Genomic DNA, 24802 nt, shown 5'->3' on the forward strand with positions numbered 1-24802 from the left:
GATAGCAAAATCGGCAAATTTAGTATCCGACTCTGTATGTAAAAGTACCAGGGAGCTGCGCCGTCGCCCAGCATTACTAGGCATAAAGATGTCGACTCATTTATAGATCATCACCAGACACTCCCGCCATCACTCCTCTAACATTATTTCTCACATCCATTCTGACTGGTAGTCGCGTCTTTGTATCCTTTGCTGAGAGGACCTTTGCCTGTTAAATTTTCTTACATCCCTTATTGATTATCCATCTATCGATCATGAGCGCAAAGGCTCCACAGCGCACCACCAGCGCGTTGAGCTTTATGGAGAAAATCTCCCCCCACGTTTACCTCTTCCGCCCGTCGCTAGATAACACAAGAAACGGAGCTAAAGCCGACGACCCCGCGCTAATCGTCATCTTTGGCTGGATGAATGCTCCTGATGGACCACTAGCCAAGTACATTCGCCAGTACCAGGCTATTTTCCCGGGATCAGCTATTCTTCTTATAACCTGCACTTTCGCCGGCATGACTGTTCCTTGGTTGGGCTTGCGAGAGTCTCGCATTGCAGCTACTACCATCCAAGCTATTATGAAGCAGGATGAGCAGCAAGCGCTTTCCCATAGAGACTCCGAGCTGCACCCGCGCCTTCTTCTCCATGTCTTCTCTAACGCCGGCTCGACAATGCTATACCATCTCTACGCCGCCTACTCCTCCGATAAAAACAAAAGTGCAATTCTACCCCTGCATGCTACAGTCTTCGATTCCACGCCTGCACCTTTCACTTACCAGACCCTTGTACGAGGCATCCTCGACGGCGCCCCTTCGCCGGCAATTCGTATTGCAGTCATGCCCATTGCATATCTCTACGTTGCTTTCATATGGGTTATCGTCACGGTATTGCGAATACCCGACCATATTGGCGACTTAGCACCGCGTGCGCACAACGACGTGGCGTGCGTAAATGAAGCCTGCCGTGTCTACATATATGGGACTGATGACCGCATTACGCCAGCTGCCGGCGTAAAGCGCCATGCCGACGAGGCCGAAACACGGGGATATCACGTACGCCACGAGGTTTTCAATGGTTCAGGACATGTTGCCCATGCAAAAAAGGATGCAGATCGCTACTGGCGCATTGTGAATGAGACATGGGAAGAAGCGAAACTAGGGAAACGGATGGGGCCACGACTGTAAGAAACAATGATTAGAGAAGGTACCTAGAACGAGATGAAAACCATCTGCTGCAGTATTACTGTTTGTCGAAATGGGGATTTAATGCTGAGGAAGTGGTTGGAAATGGATTCTTTACTCATCTACGATTTTTATCAATTATAACTTCGTCGTCCTGCCTCGTAGTTTTGGATTAGTTCTCCTCAGGTTCCACAGATTAATCAAATTCGGAGCTTTCTCAATCTCCCTTTTCATATAGAATTTCAATCTTGAATATTCGTACAGCAAGCACTTCTCTACAGCTCCAAGGCTCTTTCTCAGCTTGAGATTCTTATCTTCAACGTCTAATATCCTACATCATCCAAGGATTTGTGACAATACTAGGTTGTATCCCCAGCAAAGCTCCCATACAATATGTGATATACATGTTGCAAAGTCTCCCAAGTCCATTGCGTCTGCTTATGACACTATTTCATTTATCCAGTTATGGTTTCAACAGAGATGCTACCTAAGCTTACCTTACACATAACCCCACATTAGAGGACGGTGAAGTTACACAGAGAAAGAAAGGGAAGGATCCTGGTTGGGTAGACATAAAAATAATCAAGAAAGATTCACGTTCATAAATTTGTGACACGTAAATCATGGCCGAGTAGCCTGCTTCTACAGAGGCAATATTGAAACGGTGGTATCAAGCCCTGCAGGTGTCAATAATGATGAGTATATAACCAAGGGTCGTTGACAGAGAGCAGCTGATCAGCAAAGTAGCTGTGGTTGGTCCGGTGATAATAGTGTAAGATAAATATGAGAGAGGCGTTCGGAAGAATATTACCATAAGCAAATGCACATCCCTGGCGTAATAGTCCTGGCGGATCTTTTAGCATGAGCACACTATCATATTATGTTGTGCCTTTGCCAAGGTACCATTGCCTGTTGCTGTAAGCCGTATTCGTCTAATCTACCCTTTTCAGCCCAGAGTCTGCGATTCTAGCCCTCTTTACCCGTTTTCATATACCCCTCATCCTATCTTTATTGGATGCAAAAATCACACGCCCCCTTGGCGTGTTAGAGCCCCTCCATGGCGCGCAATGATAATATAGTAATTCTTCACCTACATGTCTTGCCGTATTACAACAGAATGCGGTGCTTGGTGAGTCGCTGCTGTCATAAGGCGAAGCAAAAATCACGGATAAGATATGATAATTTTAATTCTACATGATTGGGTGATAAAGTCTAAACATAGAGCCGCTTGACGAGCCGTCAACTAGATGTCTAGGATACATTGAGCCTTGTATTAGCTTTCTATCATATGCAAGGGCATTGACGTCATGTAGTTAGCAGGGCCCTGCTATAGTGCTAATCTAGGATATGATTCCCCACTTCTACCATAGTATTATAAATTTCTACTGTGTTTTATAACGATTGATTATTATATAGTAAAAATATTATATTATATTATTAAAAATTATTATAAATTGAATATTTTGTTTATATAAATAATATAATTAATTCAAATTCAAAACAAAATTAATCTTATTAATATATAAAAATATACAATATATTAATGATTTATATATGATATCCAATATCCAATATACGATACTACAGTAGAGGTGGGAAATTATGTCCTAGATTGGCCCAAAAAGACGTCATACCTGCGGGAATCGGCGGCATATTGTTACGACGGGCTACCAAGACACGTGATCACAAATGATCAGTAGTGATCATTAAGGATCACGGTATAGGTGATCACTGGTGATCATTAAGGATCACTAAGGATCACGATATAGGTGATCACTGGTGATCATGAAGGATCACCAGTAATCATAGAAGCATGAAGGACTATATAATCAAGATGGATTTCCTTTGTATAGAGCTTCGTGCTCAAGACCAATCATTTAGTATACTCTACTTTTAGTTACGAATTGCATATCATCATTGTCATTACTTTAAGTCCCTGCTTGACGCCTAGTTATAAACTACCTCGAGAGCCTAGAGCACTTCCACGTGATCTAGACGGCAAACCTCGTAACACATATGTCGCGACTTCTCGGTAGGTTTCGCTGAATAAGCGGTTAGTAAGTCAGTATTCGCACCTATCCGCGTGGACATCACCATAATCATTTCAACCACTTAAAATTTGAAGTTATAACATGCTTGCTATAGATATGCCTAAGTACTAATCATTGCATGTAATCACTCGCCATTCAATAACTCGCATCTCTATCTCTCAACCCTTTTCGGTATGTTCATATTCTTTCCAGCGGTCTACCAAGATAATCTCGTGTGATTCCCCATTGTAACACAACCTGATATATCCCACGAGGCTATCCTCGGGATCAGTGAGTCTGTGCCTCTTCCAATTCTATGTATTCTCTATTAGGCTCTTTCGTGCTTCTATCATCATCATGCGTGTTTGTCAATCCTGTCATGCCGGGATAGGACCACAGACCACGCTTTCTCTTGGATCTCCCCAAGGCCTTGCCACCAGTTCCGCCTATCGTGATCAGGGACGAGCTTGGAGCGGGCTTCTCTGGTGGCGGCTGGCCGCGATGGATCAAGCGTACGAAGAGAGGGTAAATGCTCGGCAAGCAGGCGCAAATAAGAGCAACATCAAGTTCGATCGCCGACCAGAGCGTCACACCGATGCCATCCACTATTTAGGGGATTAAATAGTTGTTCAGGAGAGTAAACACGATATTTATATAGGAGATGGGCAACTCACTAGTTGGGTTCTCACCGACGTCGTAAGCTTTCAAGGTCTTGAACCGGTAACACATGATGACAATGGTACTATAACACGGTCAGCGTTTGCTAACTATTAAATAACTTGCGACTGTGCTCATGGGTTATTGTGGTTGTTTTGAATACATACGATATTCCCAAAGCAAACATAGTAGTGGCTGCGAACTTCTTGTAGGCTGCTAGCTTGAGTCGCAGAATATATGGCAAGGGAATAACAATGATCAGAACAGTCCAAAATAAGTCAATTATACCACCCGAAAGTGTGACCTTGTTGGCAGGAATGCAATGGCCCTTATGCTCTTCATCCCATCGTAGCCAGAAGTAACTGATGGGCGTACATTGGAAAATGTTAAAGAGGGCGAAGCCCACGCTCAGAGTGTTGCTCACAATGAGTGTGATCAAGAAGATGCGGCGAGGGCCTGTCCCCACGGTGAAGACGCGGATGTAAAAGAGTAGGACAGATGTGCGTAGGGTGACCTCACACCAATTGTAAAGCAGGAACTCGACATATGAGAGCTAGATTCTATTAGAATAAGCGGCACGCAGGTGCGAAAAGAATGCGAACCTACTTTGAGAAGAGTCGTGATATTCTCTTGGGGTACCGCCCAAATCTCGGTGCCGAGGCCTAGGTTGCCGGTCACAATGGAAGCGGTAGAGTATGCAACACAGCCAAGCTAGAAACTGATGAGTTTGGAACTCTAAATGAAATCGTGCACGTTCAAGGAGGGAATTTACCATGGCAAGGAGATTGACGAAGTCATCCCACCAGAATTTCGTGTGGCATACAACTCTGGAAACTAATCTCAAGACGAAGATGATTCCAGCAAAGATGACGAAAAACATCAGCGGCGGAAACCATGAGTGGTCATGGCCCGAAAAGATGCCGCACTCGGCATTGGTGATGTTAAGCGTAGCTACCAAGCCAATACATTAGAGACAATGCACGCAATGGTCGCTGTAGACGATGGAGATTCAATGGGGGAAGGGGTTGGTATTCTCACCCAATTGCTCTCGTACAGTGCAGAAAGAGAGAACACACTGATGCGCCTGGACCTGGAGAGCCTTGTCGGCGCAAATACACGGCGTGTCAGTCGGAGCACAAGTCGAGTTTAGGACGGCACTGGTGAGGCAATCCATCTATAAAGCCGAGCATATCAGCATTGGTTACAGGTAATTCTTTTCTGGATCTCGTGCTGATTGTTACGAACCCCGCACTTAGGAAGATTTTGAAGTTGACCCGATACTATGCTCGCCAGCATGGTCAAAACGAAAATGATAGTAGGCATGTTTCTTCTCGTGGCGATGCCGTCTGTCTATTGATAGATATTTCAATCAAGAATGGAGCCAGAAGCTAAGGAGATTGAGAGGGTGGTCAAATTTCTACTTCTCGAGGGATGCTTTGGAGAACAATTTGACAAAGTGGAAGAGGAAGCCATCCTGATTATAATTGTAGGGAAGAATGAAAGGGGAAGAGAAATACTGACGGAAAGACTACCAGTTCAGCCTTGGGTCGTATCAAGCTGTTGCATGTCTTGATGGTTTGTACCCCTATAAGCACGTGTTGGCTACAGGACGGTGTTTCTAAGGGTAGATAAAGTATTGGGGCAACAATTCTGTAAATGAAATGTCTTTTTTCGAGGCAATATATATTACCTTGGTAAGAAATATATTATTTGTTGTAATATATTGGTTTTAATTTTACAACTTTTTTAATTTAACATTATATTTTTTAAAAAAATCAATGATAATAAAATAAAATATTAAAATATGTTAAAAGGAATGACCTCACACAGGGAATAGTGGGAAGCTGATAGGGCAGAACTGAGGTAATATTGGTCTAGTAGGTTAATCTCTCTTCTAAGTTCTACGGAAGTGCGAAGCTCTCTGTAAGAGAGCTTCTCAATCTAGTCCTAACAGGACTAGTGCCCTGTGCACGTGCTACGCAGGAACCATTCATTTTAACAAAATATTAAAATAATTAAATAAAATCCAACTGTTATATAAAACAAATTAAAACAAAGTTACATTATATAATCTTATATTATAAAAGATAATAAATATTATTTATTTTAGTATAAGATTATATAATATAATTTTTTTAAACTATATATAATATATTAATAATTAGATTGTTATGTTAAAGTGAATGGTTCCTGCGTAGCATGTGCGCAGGGCACTAGTCCTGTTAGGACTAGATTGAGAAGCTCTCTTACAGAGAGCTTCGCACTTCCGTAGAACTTAGAAGAGAGATTAACCTACTAGACCAATATTACCTCAGTTCTGCCCTATCAGCTTCCCACTATTCCCTGTGTGAGGTCATTCCTTTTAACATGTTATTTAATTTTATTCATTTTGAGTAATTAATATAATATATTAATAATTAGATTATTGTGACGGAAATCCCTGCTTTCCTCCCACCCTTATTATATAAGAAACCTCAGGTACATTAACCATGTCCACACATGATACGATTACTCGAGATTAGTATGCGATTTAGGTGACCTGAGGATCAGATCCGGACAAGTACTAGGTATCAATGGTTATCGGTAAAGTAAGATCATTGGAGGAATAAATATGACTTCTTTTTGCCTAGCCATTACGGCTAGGCCATTCATTTGTGTATATATAGAGTAGCTATCCCCATCTACAGGTGCTCTTCACCTGTAGATTCTAAGTTAAATACAATTGCTGGTCTATAAACACCCTTTTGGTCACAATTATTATTTAATCTTATTTCATTTTGAGTAATTAAAATAACAATAAAGTTAGTAAATCTCATTTGTTATAAAAGGTTAAATATAGTAATAAGTTCTGTTCTAGGCCCTAGCTTGATCTGACTAACCGAGGGCGCTGGTTAAACGGTAGTAAGATTTGCCTTGCATTATTACTAACATGATAAGATTATCCTAGGATAGGGTTTTAACTAGATTAATTATACGAGTGTCGAAGAAAGTCATCTGGTATATAGTAATAAATCATAGAGAGTTTATTGTTTGTTTCGGTACAAAGTGCTTCTGAAAGGGGATGCAGTGTAACGAAGTTAGGGTTCCTCCTTCTCTTAGTATCTACTAAGCTATATATAGTATTGTCACGGTTTCAACCCGTTCTAGTTAGCCTATATGGACGTTTCTGCTTCCACATCCTACATAGTTGATGCTCGTCCTAACACCTTTTCTCCTTCTTTGTAGAATATTATCATACTACCTAGGGACATATCCATCACAGTGATAAGTGTGTTAGCGAATAAATTATTATTTAATCTTATTTCTTTTTGAGCAGTTGATACAATGATAAAGTTAGTGAATTTAATTTTTTATATATAAAAGTTTATTTAAAATAAGTTTTATATTAAATCTTGATAATTTTAATAAATAATACTAAAATGAAATACTTTTAAATAGTTTTTTTTTTTAATTTTCAAATAATTATAAAGTTTATTATTAATTTTAATGAAATTTTAATCATATAAAGTTTATATATAAAATAATTCTTTAGTAATAATTATTTTTTAATTTTACTTTTGAGAGTAAAATTGTTTTTTTATAATTATAACAAATAAAAAAAGAATACATTTCTAAATACTTTAAAAAAAGATTTTTATTGTCTTTATAAAGTTTACAAGAGCTAGCAAGACAAATGTTTTATAAATCATTATAGAGCCGTATAAAAGACTTTACTACGAGAAAATCTGACACAGCAGAGGCTGCTTATGATGCCGTATACTAGATACTAGCTTTACCAAAGCTAGAATTATGACTACACAGATAAGATAACGTCTACGCATCCACCCACGCAATATTTATTGGGAATTCTGCCTGCATACTCGATGAGATGCGGTATACGCATACAATAATGTTCACTAGCTTTACCGAAGCGAGGGGGGTGCAGTAAGAAGAGTGTATAGATAAAATGCTGGTACAGCAAAGATGGTACAGGCGAGAAATCATATGCTTTACTAGAACCGGCTACACGGCTGTATGCATATCCAGCATTAAATATTCATTGGTTTCACTAGAGCCGGTGAACTCTGGCACAGCAGAGGCTGCATATGTCAGATTTCTACATGCGCATATTTATTGGTTTCACCGCATGCATGCCAGAAATTCTGGCACGGCACAGATCGAGTATGCACATAAGATCTTACATCGAAGATCCTGGCACAGTAAGGCTGTATGTGTAAATATATGCACGCTTCATTGGTATTACGTGAGCCAGTTGATTCTGACGCAGCCAAGGTCGTACGGGCAGATGTGGGTAATTTCTGAGATTCTGTGCACATACACACACCATTGTCATTGGCCGTATAAAAACAGGAGAATTATAATATAGCAAATACCGAGACTTATATTAAAATTATCCAAGTTATATAATCAGGGGCATGATTATTTAATTTATATTTTAATACTTTTTAAATATAATGAAATATTATATTAAAATTTATAAATTAATATAATAAAACAATGTTTTTAAAAGAATCTATATTTTTAATTAATAAAAGTATTATTTTTGTTATCGATAAATAAATAATGAATAAATAAAATTATTATTTTTACATCATAATTTTAAATACAGTTGAGTTTGACCGTTATAGGTCTCGGCAATAAGACTATATAAGCGATACTCGCAGACTTCGGTAAGCAATTGACAATCGGCTATTATTAGCACACGCCATGAGCTCTGCCAGCTTTGGGAAGCAAGCCCCCCTGTCCAATCTGGTTCCGAGCTTGCTGACAGAAAGAGCCGAGTAGAAAAAGAATGCCCCCAATCTGGGAAAGCAATGTGCCCCAGAAGAACATTGCAAAAACAAAGATTAGCAGAATAGGTTGTCTAGCTAAGTGTTCCTGAATTATGTAATACGCTACCATGGAACCTGGCAAAGTTTCTCTTGTTTTAACACACCTACCATGCGACTCCCCTTTGCACCTTCCCTTGAGTGTTTATTAAACACACAGGGGAAAGCGGTTTATAGCCAGATCCATACCCTCCGAGAACCATCTTCTCACGGTATTCGGAGCCCAATAAGGCCGACTAGTGGTCTTGATAGTACCTGTTCCTCAAACTTTACTTTTCTAACTACAGCAGATCGATCATTAAGCACAGTTACCATTCTCTGCTATCTTATTTGGCCTTGAAATTTACCTTTGACAGCTACTATTCTGAATCATTCCAAGTGCTGTGAGTAAGCATGTGGTTTCACGGCTTAGCCATACCTTTGGCCACCTATGCTATGGTCACTTCGCTGTCCCTGATCCTCAGCATTTTGATATACTATCTCGCCTTTGATCCCTTGAGGCGTTTCCCGGGCCCTTTGATAGCTCGCTTTACAGATGGATACGCAGGATACCATGCCATTCGGCGACGACTACACTTACAGACCCTCTCGGACCTGCAACGATACGGGCCGGTATACAGACAGGGCCCTAAGCGCCTTGTCTTTAACACTGTTGAAGCCCTCCACGACATATACTTGAATCCGCGAATCAATAAAGCGCGAGCTTATCGCTACTCGTCCCTCGAGGGCCAGGAGAACTTGCTTAGTACAATAGATAAGCAACGCCGACGACAGAAACGTAAGATTTATGGACGCCTGCTCTCGGAGAGAGCTCTGCAGGACTTCGAGCCCACGATGCACGTCGAGACAAACGTCTTTCTTCGCCAGCTTTTAGCGAACGCCGGGACCGGGAAACCTTTGAACATGACGCCTCAGTGCGAGCGTCTGGCGACTGATATATCGGGCCTGCTGGCTTTTGGCCATGCGCTTGAGACGCAGGTCAAGGACGATAACCGGTTCCTGCCACGCGCTATCATGGGCCGAATGGCGCTGGCCAATATGTTTGGTGCGTCTATAATTGTTCATCTTCCCCAAACCCCATCGTTGCCTGCGTTTCTAACTATGCTCTCCTCTAATAGTCGCATGGCCCACTCTCTCAATCATTGGTCTACCCAAATTGGTCGTCTGGTGGAATAATGCCAAGTTTGACGCGTTCCGGGCGCTGCTCATGCGGATCATAAATAACCGTGTCGCCTTACCTAGGGACGCTAAGCATGATTTCTACTCTGTTGCATCCACCGAGGCCAAGAATAGTAGTGTGCAGCTACCTACCCTAGAGAATACGAAGGAGCTTTGGGGAGAGGCAACATTCCTCGTACCAGCAGGTTAGTCGCAGATTTCTTCTTTCCCCATCTGCAGCAATTTTAATCTCTTTCTTGGTGGAAGAGCTATAATTTCTCACATCACCGTCACAGGTGGAATGACCACTGCCGGCGTCCTCACAGCCGTTCTCTTTTACCTATCACGCCATCCAGCCGCCTATGCGCGGTTAGCTCACGAGATTCGGGCCACTTTCCCTAATGCCGAGTCCATTAAAAGGGGCCCACTTTTGGCTGGCTGCACCTACCTCCGCGCTGTCATCGATGAATCCCTACGTCTCTCCGTGCCCACCACCTCAATGCCTTGGCGCGAGGAAGAGATTCTACCCTCCGTCGGCACCCAAAATGAGCCCTTCGTTGTTGATAGTCATGTCATTCCCCCTGGCACCATGGTTGTCGTCAATACTTACTGTATAATGCACAACCCTACCTACTTCCCAAATCCTTTCACCTTCCAGCCGGAGCGCTGGCTTGACGAGGTGAATAGCGAAACTTTACGCCTTGCCTTTGTGCCCTTTGGCACCGGCGACGCCATGTGTCTCGGCAAAGGCATGGCATATCTGGAAACGAGTCTTGTCATTGCCAAGACGTTATGGTACTTTGACTTTGCACAGGCATCGGGGGAGGCTGGAATGCTTGGAGGTGGACGGTCCCATGCCATGGATAAGGCACGGTCAAAGACAGATGAGTTCCAGTTGTATGATGGAATTGTCTCGGATCATGATGGGCCAAGCTTGGTGTTTACAAAGAGGGGCACTTTTTATGAAGATTTAGAGGATGTTTGAATGTCTAAGGTTCCAGCACTCTAAATTTGAACATCTCCGAGATATCTTAATCTCGGGTGCGGCGATTGGCTTTGACAAAATTCGGATTAGAGTTGGCGCTGTTAGGAAAAGGCCGAGTATGAGATGACGAGTGGGTTATAGCTAGGCTTAGAGAATGCTGCTGGCTAGGATTAGCTAGTGTTCATCCAATGACATTTCAAGTTATATGTTTGCAACCTCTTTTCCCTGAGTAGGTTTTCCCTAGAAGCAACAAGTCGTTGTTTGAATTAAAAGAATGATTAAAAGAATGATTAAAAGAATAATTAAAATAATAATTAAAATACTTCGAGGAGACTTTCTGCGTGGTGGTAGGTAGTGATTTCTTTGATGTAGAATGAGTGTGAATGGTCGATGGTTCTGCTAGCAGGTGGTATATTGGCTGATGGTGCAACTGCTGTCGAAGTTCCGGTACTTCAATATTGTTATTTCCCCCACTTTTTTTCGAACAAAGAAGAATCCGATACTGGCATGAAAAGTGTTTCACGTGGAAGAATAGGCTGATTGGATCCAAGTCGTAGAGAAAAGCACTAGACGCGATACTTTCCTCGAGTTAATGCTCATTTTCGTGCCAGGCGGTATCGTGTCCATTTGAGAAGTCTTACATGAGCATGATATGATCCATACCATTGATATGACGATAGATGGTGGCGGAGCCAATCTCCGAGCTCGTGTCCCAGCTTTTCCTGGAATAGATGTTGCCATTCAAGCTCTGCTGTGTGGATAGTGTATGCTTTCACACTCACTTGTCGAGCTTCTGAGTTAATGTAAAAAATGTCCGGTTGTGGACAGATCCACTTAAAATCATAATGACGTTCTAGTCCACTCTTGAGAGAGAAATACTAGACACGATTACTTTTGTGATCCTAGATGTTGATGTCACGAGTGGTGGACCAATGGATCTTGGGATTCTTAACACGCCAGACTAGAATATCCCTCGGAGGAGCATTCGCTAAGTACTCTTCCCAAATTTGGAGACGAAGCTCTCTAGGAAGTTCAGCAAACCTTAAAAAAGATGATTCTTCATTTCTGGTAACAACCTCACAGCGTGGCTTAATCTCTGTCTTTATGAGACTGACGAGGTTACTGCTCTTCTTCATTTGGCGCATGCGGAATTTACAAGAAAGGCATGATATCTGCGGGAAGTCTAGACGAGACGTAAGCTGACGAATTTGAGAAATTGCTAATGGGAAGCTGGTAGTGATGTGAGCAGAATCAGATTTTTCGGAGTTATCCTGGGTGCGGTGAGGAGCACAATGACAAGGGATGTCGAAAGAAGATCCAGGCTGTGCTGTACAACTTTGTTTGATTAAGATCAGCTTTGCCAGTCATCTTGAGGCAATTTAATGTTATGCAACTTTGAGAAACGAAGCTGGATGGCGGAACAGGTGGATGAATTTTGAGAAGTGTGGCTGAAGGTGTGAATTGATTGAGATACCCAGAGAGACCAACTTGAGTGCCAAGATTGTTAGGTATAATTAGATAAATGTGATTTATTTGGCCATAAACAAAGTCTTTTGCCTTTGACACTTATGGAAACCAAGAGGCTTGGGAGTAAAGCTAAAGTCTAGTAAGAATTTGTCAGAACACCATCCACCAATATCTAATGCAGAGAATAAAGAAGAAATCTCACTCCGAGCTCAAAAACACAGAACTTCACTTCTACCCACCAGCCTTCATTCAGCCATGGCTCTTTTCGACTCTCGTCTTTCAAATGGTGATGGAGCTGATGCAGTGGAGACATACTCAGCTTTTATCCAAAAGAAGATAGTTTTCAGGAAGGTGGCTCGAAGTGATCTGATAATGCTAAGATCAATGAGCTCATCACAAATTTAACGGAGTGAAAGGTAAAATAAAAAAGTGACGGTGACGAATCCTGCCTGCTTGAGGATGGGATGATTCTGTCAATAACTGGATTGTCTTTGCACATACCATCACCTGCCGTCAGCAGAAGTATGCCAGTCAACGATACTGATAACAAGATGGACAATAGTGATTTCCATAGCATTGCACGAGGCGCATCCATATATCGCAAGAAGTTGCCAACGGAGCTCTGGATTGAGATATCGGAAATCGTCGCAAGCGATGACGCAAGAACCCTAGACATCTGGGCTTTAGATGTAGATCAAGTCCAACTGAAGGCCCTAAGTCCATCGCAACGCAAATTGTTCCCATAACTTTACATGTTAGCGTCCTGTCGCGGAATATTGCTCTTAAATACTATAAAATCAGCTTCACATCATCACCCCAACGTCTGTTGGAGAATATAAGGTCGAGCCTCGGATTTACCGCCATTTTCATGATGATTGTAAATGCCCATTGGGCGTATTTGGCTGTAACAGTAACACTAATTTTTGGGAAGCTTTACACGAAGGAAACGCAGCTGCAATTGGCATAAGGATATGCTCACTATCTGACAGGCTAAAGGAAATGAGGAAGGATGGGAACCAGTTCGCCGCAAGTTTGATGACGGAAATTGGGAAGACAATGACCGGCATATTCAAACATTTCATAAACTATTATCGCTTTGCGACCCATGGGACCTTACTAGGGAGACTCTCCAGAAGGTATCGAAATTCTACCTTCATAGCCTTGACGACTACTTCTGCAAGCGAAGTCCTATAGACTTCCGATTCACTGCATTATTATAAAACTCCATCATAGAATTGATTACTTCCGTGCCCGAAGATGGGATTATTTTCGACAGAAGATCCGGATGACAGAATCGCAGTTCTTTTGCAGGAGGCAAGAATGTCATCACCCTCGACACAAGCAGAAGTATGTTTGCGTGCTGAACGGTAAAATGGTTCGATTACGGAGGGTCTGGATTGGTTCCTAAGTGGAGGGCCAAAGGGAATTCCACGGGATATTATTGGGAAAGAAACAATTCTTTTTTTGCGTGGTGATCCCAGGATCCAGACTGCTGCTTCGTGAGTCCCAATTTCCTCAATCACCTCAATCCAACAGAATAGACCAATGCTAATATGGCCTACAGTAGTGAATCATTCTCTGGCCCGGGAATTTCCGAGATACGCTTCATGAAGCTCGAGATTTATGGTTAGGTTCTGCTCGGTCTCTGACCCGGTGTGTGAAAGCAGCATGTGCATAGAGGAATGCATAGAGAAGTGCATAGAGGAGTGCAATTCATATTCATGGCGAGGGTTGATAGTTCAAGAAGTAATAAATTAGAAATTCTTTGAGCCGACGTCATATATCTGGTGATTGCCAGTCAGATTGTATCCCATTTGATGGAGTATGGAAGCTGCTGGTTTGAATGAAGCACTCGAAGACAGAAGATAGGAAATCAGACAGAGTGAGTGTCTATAAAGAGATATCCAACATTCCATCGTGTTAATGAATTTCTCCAAAAAAAAAAAAAAAAAAAAAAAAAAAGAAAAGAAAAGTAGCGTCCTGTATGAGAGTGAAGGTTGAATGAAGTCAGGTAGAAGTTCAAAAGGAATAAGCTAATCCCGATTTGGTCTAGAGTCAGGGACACACGCACAAGTACGAATTTTAATGCACGGACTCTAAACTGTCAGCTTGGCGTGCATCTCCAATGAACTTGCAAACTGCCACCGTCTTGTTTGTTCCATTGCCCATTTTGAACCATACTGCAGGTACAATCATATGCTCAAGATGGTGCTCCACATGCTAGCGAGGCACCGGCCTCGATGCTCTCTGAAAGAGTTCAACCTGCCTAAAGTCTGGGGTTGGGAATCAATCGAAAGTCGATACATACCTACTCACACTTTCACAAGCCTGATTGCCATCAACACATACCAAATTCGATGGATGTCCGATATTTAAATTGCAGTTCCACAACTGCTATCAACCACTCTTCGGCATCACAAATCGGGTATGACAATTAAATAATCCTTCAGATCTAGGTTCGAAAATAAGAAGAAGCATATCTTGAGGTACGATTGAATTCATCCATTGCTTGGCATAGTCATATAATATAGCAGCTAACTTCCTTACAGCTAGGACATGCCCTTCCCTTGATGTGGGACCCATCACTTCGAGCGTCGAATCTCCTAAGTCTTCTGGGAATAGCGCTCGACGTTCCACTTATACCCTTTTTCAAACCTCCCGAACGAATTGAAAGATGGGATCTGGAGATTGGCAGCACATATTCCACGAGATTTGGATATCTGAAATACAGAAAATGAAGAGGCAAATCATCGTAAATGCTTTTTTAAGCACACCCCCTCCTTGAATTCTCTCATTCATACGGAAATCACGAAAAATTGGGCTACGTTACTACAAACTTGGATTTTGAAGGATTGGCTGTCATTTCCGATCAATGATGGACCTCCACCAATACCTCCTCGCATTTATACAAATTCGGCATGGGATCATTGGCGCTTCATGAATCGCAACTCTCTGGTCATTTTAGAACAACAATGAACTCCCAAAATACCCTCATTTATAGCATTAAATGCTTCTTATTTTTCTCACCATGTTGTATACGGCTGCTTCAAAAATGGCCCAAAATTACTTTTTCCTCCTGGGATGACGAAAGTGTTTTCAAAAATATCCATCACCATCTCCTCGGCGCCATCGCTGTCGAATTTACCCACACCGAGGATCGCTGATTTTCGCATTTGCCCACAGCATTTCGATACTCCGAGGGAGTACGTGAGAATGAGGAGACGCAACACCTTTTTATTAAGAGAAGGTATGGCCAAGCGAAATATTAGATGAAAATGGTGGTCAATGCCAGAATCCTTAGTAAGACCCCCTATCCAAAAGTCGCAATGCACAAAACATATTGGACTATCGACCTGCTTTAAGGGTTAATGTGCCCTTACATCATCTTGTGATGACACATTACCGATCGGCTAGACTTGCTTGGTTTGGACAACGGCGAATTCAGTCTGTGCATCAGCATGAATCGTTGCTGGTACTACTCAAATTTGGTTCCTGCGGCACTCTTATTTGTTTATCTCAGAGATGACAATCGGATGTTATCCTCCTTGGACTCGGATGCCTCAAACCAGTCTCTCAGGATTACATATCGGCTCTCACAAATAGTCAATCAGTTCTTAGTCGGAGGAAGCGGATGTCCCGGAAAGCGGATTGTCCCTTTACCGGATTGTGGTATAAAATACGACAAAATCCTAAATTGTTATTGAAAAATCTTACTTTTGGTACACAGCTATGAATTTTCAAGCTGATGTAATAAAATTTTTATTGCCAGATTCGTATTGCCAGAGACATTTCCTTTTCCTGACTTGGAGCTATTCGACAGACCACCTATAAGAGCCGACTATTACATGCGTACAACTTACTCGAGGTATGTGATTCATTTCGCCATACTGCTTGTGAAGTGAAAGAAAATTATAGTTTGGTCAATTTCCTATATGGCTTCATGTGTATCGGGAAAAAAAAATACACACAATTTCTTCTAAGTCTTGGTGCATTATTGATAATTTTTCCTTGAACTTCGAAGTCTTAGATTCAACAATACCCAACATCGCGATGGATTCGATTGGCTTACTCCGTACATCCCCCGCGAACCTTATTGTTCTGGAACTGTACAAGTAATTGATGAAAACAACTGATTGCTGTTCATAATCTCATCAAGACAAGATTCGTTAATCTCCAAGCTCTAATCATTTTATCGGGTTCGGAAATCTTCTTTCGATGGCATGGGGGCATGGAACATGTTCTTGCGGGGAGAATCATTTTACTAGACGGACTGTACAAAGAATTATTTCCGTCATCGATCAAACCTTTCGGAACCCTACCCGTATTGAACATTAAGCAGCATATTGGGTGGAAATTCTTCAAAGGGAGTTTCCAAAAAATCACTACAAAATGTGGTTCGCCTGTTAAATCCGACATTGCGAATCAATAGTTCTTCATAAATTTCCTATTTTTGGTAGCTTGATGTCGACGCCTTATGGTTCGGATGGAGTAATATCTTCTGGAAGAATAGTTTGCGCCAAGGAGAATTTCTCAAATGGTAATGCTTGCGACGACAGTTTGTCAATGAGAAACGGTCCATGGCTACATCGATGTGCCTTGCTTTCTACTTCTCACCACTAGCCATGGGCATGGTTAAAATCAAGCTTCATCATTGGATCGTTAATATTTTAAAGTTATGCACCCCATAAAATACCCCTGAAATGATTCTATGACACGGAGCATCTAACTGTCTTAGGTGAAATGAAACAAATTTGTTCACTATATTTTGTCGCTTATCGACCCATTTTCCCCCTCATCTCATCTTATTTCATCTAATTTTCATCTATGTAGAAAGGAGGCGCTAAATGCATGCTTTGTTCTGGACTAATGAAATCTATAGGCTTACATCATGTCATTCATATATAACTTACCATCCTTCCAATATTTAATCCTCCTTGATCATTAAAAGCTTATCTTCTTTTTGTACAATCGGTCATTCATTCATTTTCAGACCATCACATTCTTTTAAAAATATCGTCAAAATGAAGTTCACGCAGGTCGCGCTTCCACTCCTTTTCTCTACTGCAGCAATTGCAGCACCAGTTGCCGACAAGACTTTGAAAGCTAGATCGACTCAAATCTGTGGTCAATGGGATTCTGTTGCCACTGGTGCATACACGGTTTACCAAGATCTTTGGGGTGAAGATCAAGCATCATCTGGATCCCAATGTACGACTGTTGATTCATTGAGTGGTACCACTATCGCCTGGTCCACATCTTGGAGTTGGGCCGGTGCATCGAGCAGCGTTAAGTCATATGCGAATGTTGCTCTTCAATCGGTTGCTACCGCTGGTGTTCAAGTTTCTTCCATTTCTAGCATTCCTGCTGTTTGGAAATGGGGGTATGTACTTATTTTATCTATTTGTTTCATGAAATAATCCTAATGGTATTATTAGGTACACCGGATCATCCATCGTCGCTGATGTATCTTGGGATCTTTTCACCGCCGCTACAGCCGACGGAACAAACCAATATGAAATCATGATCTGGTTAGCCGCCATCGGAGGAGCCGGACCAATTTCCTCAACCGGTTCCCCCATTGCTACCGCTAGCATTGCCGGTCATCAATTCAGCTTGTACTCTGGACCTAACGGAGACACCACCGTTTATTCTTTCGTTGCTTCTACTCAAATCACCGATTTCAGCGGTGACCTCATGGATTTCTTGAACTACTTGGCTACCAACGAAAACTGGTCCAAGAGTCAATATCTCAAAGTTTTGCAAGCTGGAACTGAACCTTTTACTGGTATGGATTTTTTTTTTTTGTCTCCTTGTAGATTTCCATCAATGAATAATACTAACAAACCACTAGGATCCAACGCCGTCTTCACCGTCTCAGACTACAGCGTTTCCCTCTCCACAGGAAGCTCAACCACCGCATCATCTACATCTAGCGCACCACACCAAGCAGTAAGCACCACTGCTTCCGCAACCAGCAAACCGGTCGTACCAGCTAAACCGGTAACTACTACTTCTACCACTACTACTACGTCCACTACTTCCACTACTTCTACTACACCTAGTGCTACTTCTACCTCTACTCCTGCTTCTGGATCGGGTTCGGTTCCTTTGTATGGAAATTGTACCGGGGGAAAATCTTGTTCCGAGGGTACTTGTGTGGTGCAGAATCCGTGGTATTCGCAGTGTGTTTCTGCTTAAGAGTGTTCGGTTGTAATATTATATGATGTATTTGTCTTGTATTTCGTGTGTATATCGATTGAATTCGATTGTTTTTAGGAAGGATGTTTAGTGTGGATGCTGTATGCTGTATGATGTTGTGTTTATGTTCTTGTGTTCTTATTCTTATGAATGAGGATGTTTTTTTATGGTTCTTGATGGTTTTTTGATGGATGGTTGGTCGTCTTGGGTGGATGATTGATGTGGATGTATGTGTATATATGTACTATCTGTTAAAAGGAATGACCTTACACAGGGAATAGTGGGAAGCTGATAGGGCAGAACTGAGGCTATATTGGCCTTTTATATAAATCACTCATTATCTAAGTTCTACGGAAGTGCGAAGCTCTCCTACAGAGAGCTTCTCAATCTAGTCCTAATAGGACTAGTGCCCTATGCACGTGCTACGCAGGAACCATTCATTTTAACATAATAAATAATTAATATAAGATTATAACATCTTGATATTATTGTTTAAACTTTTAAAAAATCATAAAGATAAAAAATTTATCTTTATTGTTACGAGGTTTGCCGTCTAGATCACGTGGAAGTGCTCCAGGCTCTCGAGGTGGTTTATAACTAGGCGTCAAGCAGGGACTTAAGTAATGACAATAATGATATGCAATTCGTAACTAATAGTAGAGTATACTAAATGATTGATCTTGAGCACGAAGCTCTATACAAAGGGAATCCATCTTGATTATATAGACCTTCATGCCTATGGCTAGTCAGGACCGCTGCGCGGTCCTGGACAGCCAGCGTTCCTCAGCGGTCCATAACGTGACTTTAATCACGTTACCTTGGTTTAGTCATGTGACGCGGCATAGAAGATAGCCGTTGTAACATTTATCAAAATATTAATATCTCAAAAACAGTGTAGAATTATCACTGATAAAAGTACAATAATAATTTGATAAGATATTATGTGAGAATTTATATATAATATATTAAAAGAAATGACCTCACACAGGGAATAGTAGGAAGCTGATAGGGCAGAACTGAGGTAATATTGGTCTAATAGGTTAATCTCCCTTTTAAGTTCTATAGAAGTGCGAAGCTCTCTGTAAGAGAGCTTCTCAATCTAGTCTGTGTGTGACCAAAAGGGTGTTTATAGACCAGCAATTGTATTTAACTTAGAATCTACAGGTGAAGAGCACCTGTAGATGGGGATAGCTACTCTATATATACACAAATGAATGGCCTAGCCGTAATGGCTAGGCAAAAAGAAGTCATATTTATTCCTCCAATGATCTTACTTTACCGATAACCATTGATACCTAGTACTTGTCCGGATCTGATCCTCAGGTCACCCTAAATCGCATACTAATCTCGAGTAATCGTATCATGTGTGGACATGGTTAATGTACCTGAGGTTTCTTATATAATAAAGGTGGGAGGAAAGCAGGGATTTCCGTCACATTGAGTTAATATAATTATAAAAAATTAAAGTTTGTTAAAGTGAATAATTCCTATATAATATATACATAGGGCACTAGTCCTGTTAGGACTAGATTGAGAAGCTCTCTTACAAAGAGCTTCGCACTTCTGTAGAACTTAAAAGGGAGATTAACCTACTAGATCAATATTACCTCAGTTCTGCCCTATCAGCTTCCCACTATTCCCTATGTGAGGTCATTCCTTTTAACAAAGTTATAAGTTTTTTTTTATAAAAAAAATATAAAAGTTAAAAGTTTTTTTTTTACTTTATTTCTTATATTATTATTTTTATATTATTTACTTCTCATTCTTCTTCTTATTCTACTTCTCATTCTACTTCTTACTCTCTCCTTTTTTACTTTCTAATTCTAATTCTTTATATCTTATACCCTAATATCCTACTTCTATCTCAAGCTCTACCTACCTACCTACATACCTATTCACAAAACCCTCAGTTCGTCTTCTAAACTTCTATTTGTTTCTCAGATATTCAGATTTCATACTCTTTTATTCACTTATTTTTATTTTTCAAATTCCTCTCTTATATAAATTATTCCATCTCTTTTATCTCTTATACCTATCATTCTCTTCTCTCTTCCCTATCCCATCTCACTCTCCTATTCTATCCCCCCTCTATCATACTCTCCCATTATACTCCTATCTGGTACTCTCTGCTCCACACCTCAAATCTCTAATCCAATCTAAACACCCATCTATCTTTCTCATCCCTCATTCCCAATTCCCTATCCTCCTTCCTACCCCCCTTCCACAACTATCTAATTCCTATTTTCATCCCTATTCTCTTCCCTCATAAATTCTTTTTTTTAGTAATTTATAAATCATTTTCTATCTCTTTCTTCATCCCCTTATATATATATAACTCATTCCATCCCCTCAACCCCATCATTCCTCTCCATCCCCCTATTTTATTATTCCCGCCACTTATATCATCCATCAATCCAACATTCCATCTCCCCTCTCCTAATAATAATCCGCCCTCACCCACAAAACCACCAACCATTAAAATAAATCTTCACATCATCATTCCTTTCAAATCCCCCCTTTCACCCCCTCCACTTCATTAATCCACCAACCTACCTTCAAAATTCCATAACCAACACATTCCCTAAGAAATCTATAATTCCTTTATCTTCTTTATCCTTTTACCCCCTCATTCTCCTTTCCCCTTATTCCACTCATTCATTTATTCCTTTCATCATCCCCTCATTCACATAATCTTTTTCATCCTCAGCCCCAAAACAATTCCCCCACCAACATATTCACCATACCTTTATCACACTCAAATCCAAGTTTTTTCTTTTATTCCCTCATCCTCCCCATTTTCTATATCTTATCTATTCTTTTTATTCTTTTTATTCTTTTTATTCCCATACTCCTCCCACTCCACCTCCCAAATATCAACATCTCAAATATCAACATCTCAAATATCAACCTTCCAATCACTATATCACCACCTTCTATTCTTTTACCCCCCAAACCTTGCTACCTCATCTTTCTTTTATACATCACACAGCCTACTTCATCTGCTCCCCCCAAGCCTACAATGCCCCTCTCTATCCTCTCGATCCACCTCTCAACCAATCAATCAATTTCTTTTCAAATCCCCCTGACAATAATAATAATAGCAATAGCAATAACAATAACAATAACAAAAGTAGCCATACCCCTCTCTCCCCCTCTACCCCTCTACCCTCCTCAAAAACTAATATTCATATCCATACTCGTCAAATCCATACTCATCAAATTCATCGGATCAGATTGATTCAATATAGTAAATAATTAATACTTAAATTAAATCATATAATTATTAATTATATCTTCAAGTTCGATTTAAAACATTAAATTAATCAATTTATTAATTTATACTCTTCATAATCTTTATAAATAAAAGTAAATAAATAAATAAGTAATAAGATTTAAATAAAAGAGAATATACAAGAGAAGATATAAGAGAGGATATAAGAGAGGATATAAGATAAGATATAAGAGAAGATACAAGAGAAGATATAAGAGAATATATAAGAGAAGATATAGAAAAGAATATACAAAAAAATATATAAAAGAATATATAAAAGGATATACTCAAGACAGCACACAAGAAAGCACATCAAACCAAAATAAGACAAAATAATCTTATAAAATATATAATATTCATTCATTATTAATGAATTATTTTCCACTCTCTCCTCAATTCCCTCTACTCTCCAGTTAAACTGTTCACCTCAAACTCTTCACCCAACCTCATCCTCCAAAACCACCATCTTCAAAGCCACCACCTCAAGTCCCTCCTTTATATGAATAGACATTCTTCCCTTCAAAAATCCATCTATAAGAAAGAAAGAACAAATAATTTTTCCCCAAAATTCTGCCCTCAAAATTCCTCTCTCCCAAAATTCCTCTCCCAAAATCTCTCGCCCAAAATCTCCCCCAAAAATTCCTCAATATCATATTCTCAAAAGAAACCTCTTCAAATCCCTCTTACTCTGCAAAAGTCACTGTCCTCGAGGGATCATCCCATCTCCATCTCCATTTCCATCTCCACTGCACTTCCACTTCACTTCACCTCCACCTCCATCCCATCCATCATGACTAATAGTACTCAGTGGAAACCAGCCACATCAAATCATGTACAACACAAATGTACAATGAAAATACAAATTCATACATGCATGCGACAATGGCCCCCAAAAACGATAAATATGATGTGCAAGAGTTAAAATTATATAGAAGAAATATATGCAATCAAAATTTTTAAATAAGAACCAATCCAACTCCCATCATAGCTACTAAAGCAATCAAACTTCCTTCGATTTTTCTAGCTCCACTCGTTTTGGTACTGGTAGAACTAGAAGCTGAGCTAGTGCTAGTAGATTTTGATGATGATGACGATGATGAAGTTTTGGTTGCTGATGTAGATGCGGATGAGGATGAGGATGTGACGTCTGAACCAGTGGTTTCGCCTGATGGAGTATTACTTTGATCATTTGACAATGGTTTAATGGCAAGGTTGGAAATGGTATTTCCTCCAACATCTGTAACTTTTTGAGTTACTTTTGTATCTGAAACAGAAATAATCTTTCCGTTGTTAGCGTTCTTAATACCATTATCAATGACATCTTGAGCTCCTGGTGGAACAGCTGGAAGGGTCCAATTTCTGTTGAAGGTTGTACTGGTGAGGAGAGATGAATCACATTTTGGCGCGACTGTAGTGGTGTTTTGTGCCTTGACTCCTTCAATGCTAGTGATGTTAAGGGTGTTGAATTGTTTTTGAAGAGTGTTGTAGTCGGAAAGAAGTTGAGCCGATCCATCATCATTGATAGTGACCAATCCATAATTTGAGGTTTCTTGTGAGAATTCATAAACCATACCTCCAGAAAGAACTGGAGTCATCAATGGACCGTAAAGAACTGGAACTTCTGTGAAAACACGAGGAGCTGGAACGTTGCAACCATATTCGGAGAAGAAAACTGGAACACTAGAATTGCCGAAATCGGAAACAAGAACATCATAACCGGAAGTGGTATATGAAGAGTCTCCACACCATGAGTAACTGTTGAGAGCAAAGAGATCGACTCTTGATGGATCGGTATCGTCGTCGGTAGTGGTACATTGAAGGTAGTTCCATGTATCAAGGAGAATATCACGAACATCTGCAGCACTGTAACCCACTGGAATGGAGCGAGAAGAGTGTTTGGCGATATAATTTTTGAGATCGCGAGTTACAGCCTATGATTGTTAGTTTGGAATGAAGAAGAGACTCGTGAAACTTACTCTCATATATGGAGGAACAGTTTTTCCGGTATCATCATCGTTAATAACTTCATTTCCTGCAAAGAAAAGTAAAGTGTTTGGGTAATCCTTGAAAGCTTCAACAACAGCAAAGATTCTGGTCAAATAACCGACATCATAACTAGTCCATGGGGCGCTTCGATCGATGCTCTCGCCAACAAGAGGGGAGTTAACATCAATCAACATATAAATTCCAACCTACAAATATTAGCCGAATGAGGTTGAAATCTCAGATCATAAATTACTCACCTCGTTGAAGATACTTGCACATTCATCATGATTAAGAGTTCCATCCACATTGTACACACGAATAGCATTAACACCCAATTGTTGCATCAAAGCCGCATCTCTCAAACAAACGGCACCATCACTGAGAGGATCAACACCACTTCCAGGATTGTATCCTGAAGATCCACCTGGTTGATATGCGACACCCAAAAGTTGAAATTTATTACCGGTAGCAGAGTTTACAAAGTCGGAACCTTGAATTTCTATCGGTTGAACAGCGAGTGTAACAGTTGCGCAAAGGGCGAGAATGGTAGTGGGGATCTACATAGTTGAATGTCAGTACTGTGTCGATTACACTTGCACAACAATAGATGGAATAGATTATGCATGTATGAATTCCACGGTTCACTGCACTGGAAGCCTTTGTGTTCCTTGGTTCATTCAAGCGATAGATATAAACTGCAAGGGACCGAGGATATCAAAAGATTGAAACATTAAAACATACCATAGAAGATAACATGATTTCTAATTTTCCTCCAAAATTAATTAAGTAGATGAGTAGTACTGTAAAGCAATCTCTTGGAAAAGAAAAGAAAGTTCAAACAACCAAGAACGAGAGAAAATGCGAGAGCAAGATGGATTGATTGATCAAATTGAAGAGGCCAAATGAAGATTATTATTACTTTTTATTGAGGAGGGGATCCTTCAAACGAGTGAAGTTAGGATTCACCAAGAAGATTGTATGGAGATGTTACAAATAATGATTCAACAGCTCCTGCGAAAAAAAAATAAAGTAAAAATAAGAGAGATGACACG

At 40.5% G+C, this 24802-nt stretch overlaps 12 protein-coding genes across 12 annotated transcripts; 7 read left to right on the forward strand and 5 right to left on the reverse strand.

The window, feature by feature from the left end:
* Window positions 1-254: 254 nt before the first annotated feature.
* On the forward strand, window positions 255-1172 carry SS1G_02359 (hypothetical protein; the record flags this gene model as incomplete). The annotated part of the gene is made up of 1 exon (XM_001596093.1): window positions 255-1172. One exon carries the CDS (start codon window positions 255-257, stop codon window positions 1170-1172), a length of 918 nt encoding a protein of 305 aa, XP_001596143.1.
* Window positions 1173-1307: 135 nt separating this feature from the next.
* SS1G_02360 (predicted protein) lies at window positions 1308-1575 on the reverse strand (the record flags this gene model as incomplete). Its single annotated transcript, XM_001596094.1, has 2 exons — window positions 1308-1416; window positions 1505-1575. 2 exons carry the CDS (start codon window positions 1573-1575, stop codon window positions 1308-1310), a joined length of 180 nt encoding a protein of 59 aa, XP_001596144.1.
* A 1912-nt stretch (window positions 1576-3487) lies between these two features.
* On the reverse strand, window positions 3488-5179 carry SS1G_02361 (hypothetical protein; the record flags this gene model as incomplete). Its single annotated transcript, XM_001596095.1, has 7 exons — window positions 3488-3804; window positions 3874-3941; window positions 4024-4409; window positions 4463-4567; window positions 4629-4807; window positions 4895-5030; window positions 5102-5179. The coding sequence occupies 7 exons, from the start codon at window positions 5177-5179 to the stop codon at window positions 3488-3490; spliced, it is 1269 nt and encodes a 422-aa protein (XP_001596145.1).
* A 2898-nt stretch (window positions 5180-8077) lies between these two features.
* Window positions 8078-8707, forward strand: SS1G_02362 (predicted protein; the record flags this gene model as incomplete). Its single annotated transcript, XM_001596096.1, has 3 exons — window positions 8078-8143; window positions 8485-8526; window positions 8642-8707. The coding sequence occupies 3 exons, from the start codon at window positions 8078-8080 to the stop codon at window positions 8705-8707; spliced, it is 174 nt and encodes a 57-aa protein (XP_001596146.1).
* A 1016-nt stretch (window positions 8708-9723) lies between these two features.
* On the forward strand, window positions 9724-10828 carry SS1G_02363 (hypothetical protein; the record flags this gene model as incomplete). The annotated part of the gene is made up of 3 exons (XM_001596097.1): window positions 9724-9730; window positions 9804-10049; window positions 10140-10828. 3 exons carry the CDS (start codon window positions 9724-9726, stop codon window positions 10826-10828), a joined length of 942 nt encoding a protein of 313 aa, XP_001596147.1.
* A 902-nt stretch (window positions 10829-11730) lies between these two features.
* SS1G_02364 (predicted protein) lies at window positions 11731-11973 on the reverse strand (the record flags this gene model as incomplete). Its single annotated transcript, XM_001596098.1, has 1 exon — window positions 11731-11973. One exon carries the CDS (start codon window positions 11971-11973, stop codon window positions 11731-11733), a length of 243 nt encoding a protein of 80 aa, XP_001596148.1.
* Window positions 11974-12846: 873 nt separating this feature from the next.
* SS1G_02365 (predicted protein) lies at window positions 12847-13041 on the forward strand (the record flags this gene model as incomplete). The annotated part of the gene is made up of 1 exon (XM_001596099.1): window positions 12847-13041. The coding sequence occupies one exon, from the start codon at window positions 12847-12849 to the stop codon at window positions 13039-13041; it is 195 nt and encodes a 64-aa protein (XP_001596149.1).
* A 511-nt stretch (window positions 13042-13552) lies between these two features.
* On the forward strand, window positions 13553-13926 carry SS1G_02366 (predicted protein; the record flags this gene model as incomplete). The annotated part of the gene is made up of 3 exons (XM_001596100.1): window positions 13553-13642; window positions 13718-13794; window positions 13860-13926. 3 exons carry the CDS (start codon window positions 13553-13555, stop codon window positions 13924-13926), a joined length of 234 nt encoding a protein of 77 aa, XP_001596150.1.
* A 1392-nt stretch (window positions 13927-15318) lies between these two features.
* Window positions 15319-15468, reverse strand: SS1G_02367 (predicted protein; the record flags this gene model as incomplete). Its single annotated transcript, XM_001596101.1, has 1 exon — window positions 15319-15468. The coding sequence occupies one exon, from the start codon at window positions 15466-15468 to the stop codon at window positions 15319-15321; it is 150 nt and encodes a 49-aa protein (XP_001596151.1).
* Window positions 15469-15570: 102 nt separating this feature from the next.
* SS1G_02368 (predicted protein) lies at window positions 15571-15999 on the forward strand (the record flags this gene model as incomplete). The annotated part of the gene is made up of 2 exons (XM_001596102.1): window positions 15571-15595; window positions 15710-15999. The coding sequence occupies 2 exons, from the start codon at window positions 15571-15573 to the stop codon at window positions 15997-15999; spliced, it is 315 nt and encodes a 104-aa protein (XP_001596152.1).
* Window positions 16000-17316: 1317 nt separating this feature from the next.
* SS1G_02369 (hypothetical protein) lies at window positions 17317-18493 on the forward strand (the record flags this gene model as incomplete). The annotated part of the gene is made up of 3 exons (XM_001596103.1): window positions 17317-17675; window positions 17731-18080; window positions 18147-18493. 3 exons carry the CDS (start codon window positions 17317-17319, stop codon window positions 18491-18493), a joined length of 1056 nt encoding a protein of 351 aa, XP_001596153.1.
* A 4227-nt stretch (window positions 18494-22720) lies between these two features.
* SS1G_02370 (hypothetical protein) lies at window positions 22721-24506 on the reverse strand (the record flags this gene model as incomplete). The annotated part of the gene is made up of 4 exons (XM_001596104.1): window positions 22721-23695; window positions 23741-23956; window positions 24008-24307; window positions 24492-24506. The coding sequence occupies 4 exons, from the start codon at window positions 24504-24506 to the stop codon at window positions 22721-22723; spliced, it is 1506 nt and encodes a 501-aa protein (XP_001596154.1).
* Window positions 24507-24802: the final 296 nt, after the last annotated feature.

This window comes from Sclerotinia sclerotiorum, genomic scaffold, assembly GCF_000146945.2.
Source record: "Sclerotinia sclerotiorum 1980 UF-70 scaffold_3 genomic scaffold, whole genome shotgun sequence".
Classification (NCBI taxonomy): Eukaryota; Fungi; Ascomycota; class Leotiomycetes; order Helotiales; family Sclerotiniaceae; genus Sclerotinia; species Sclerotinia sclerotiorum.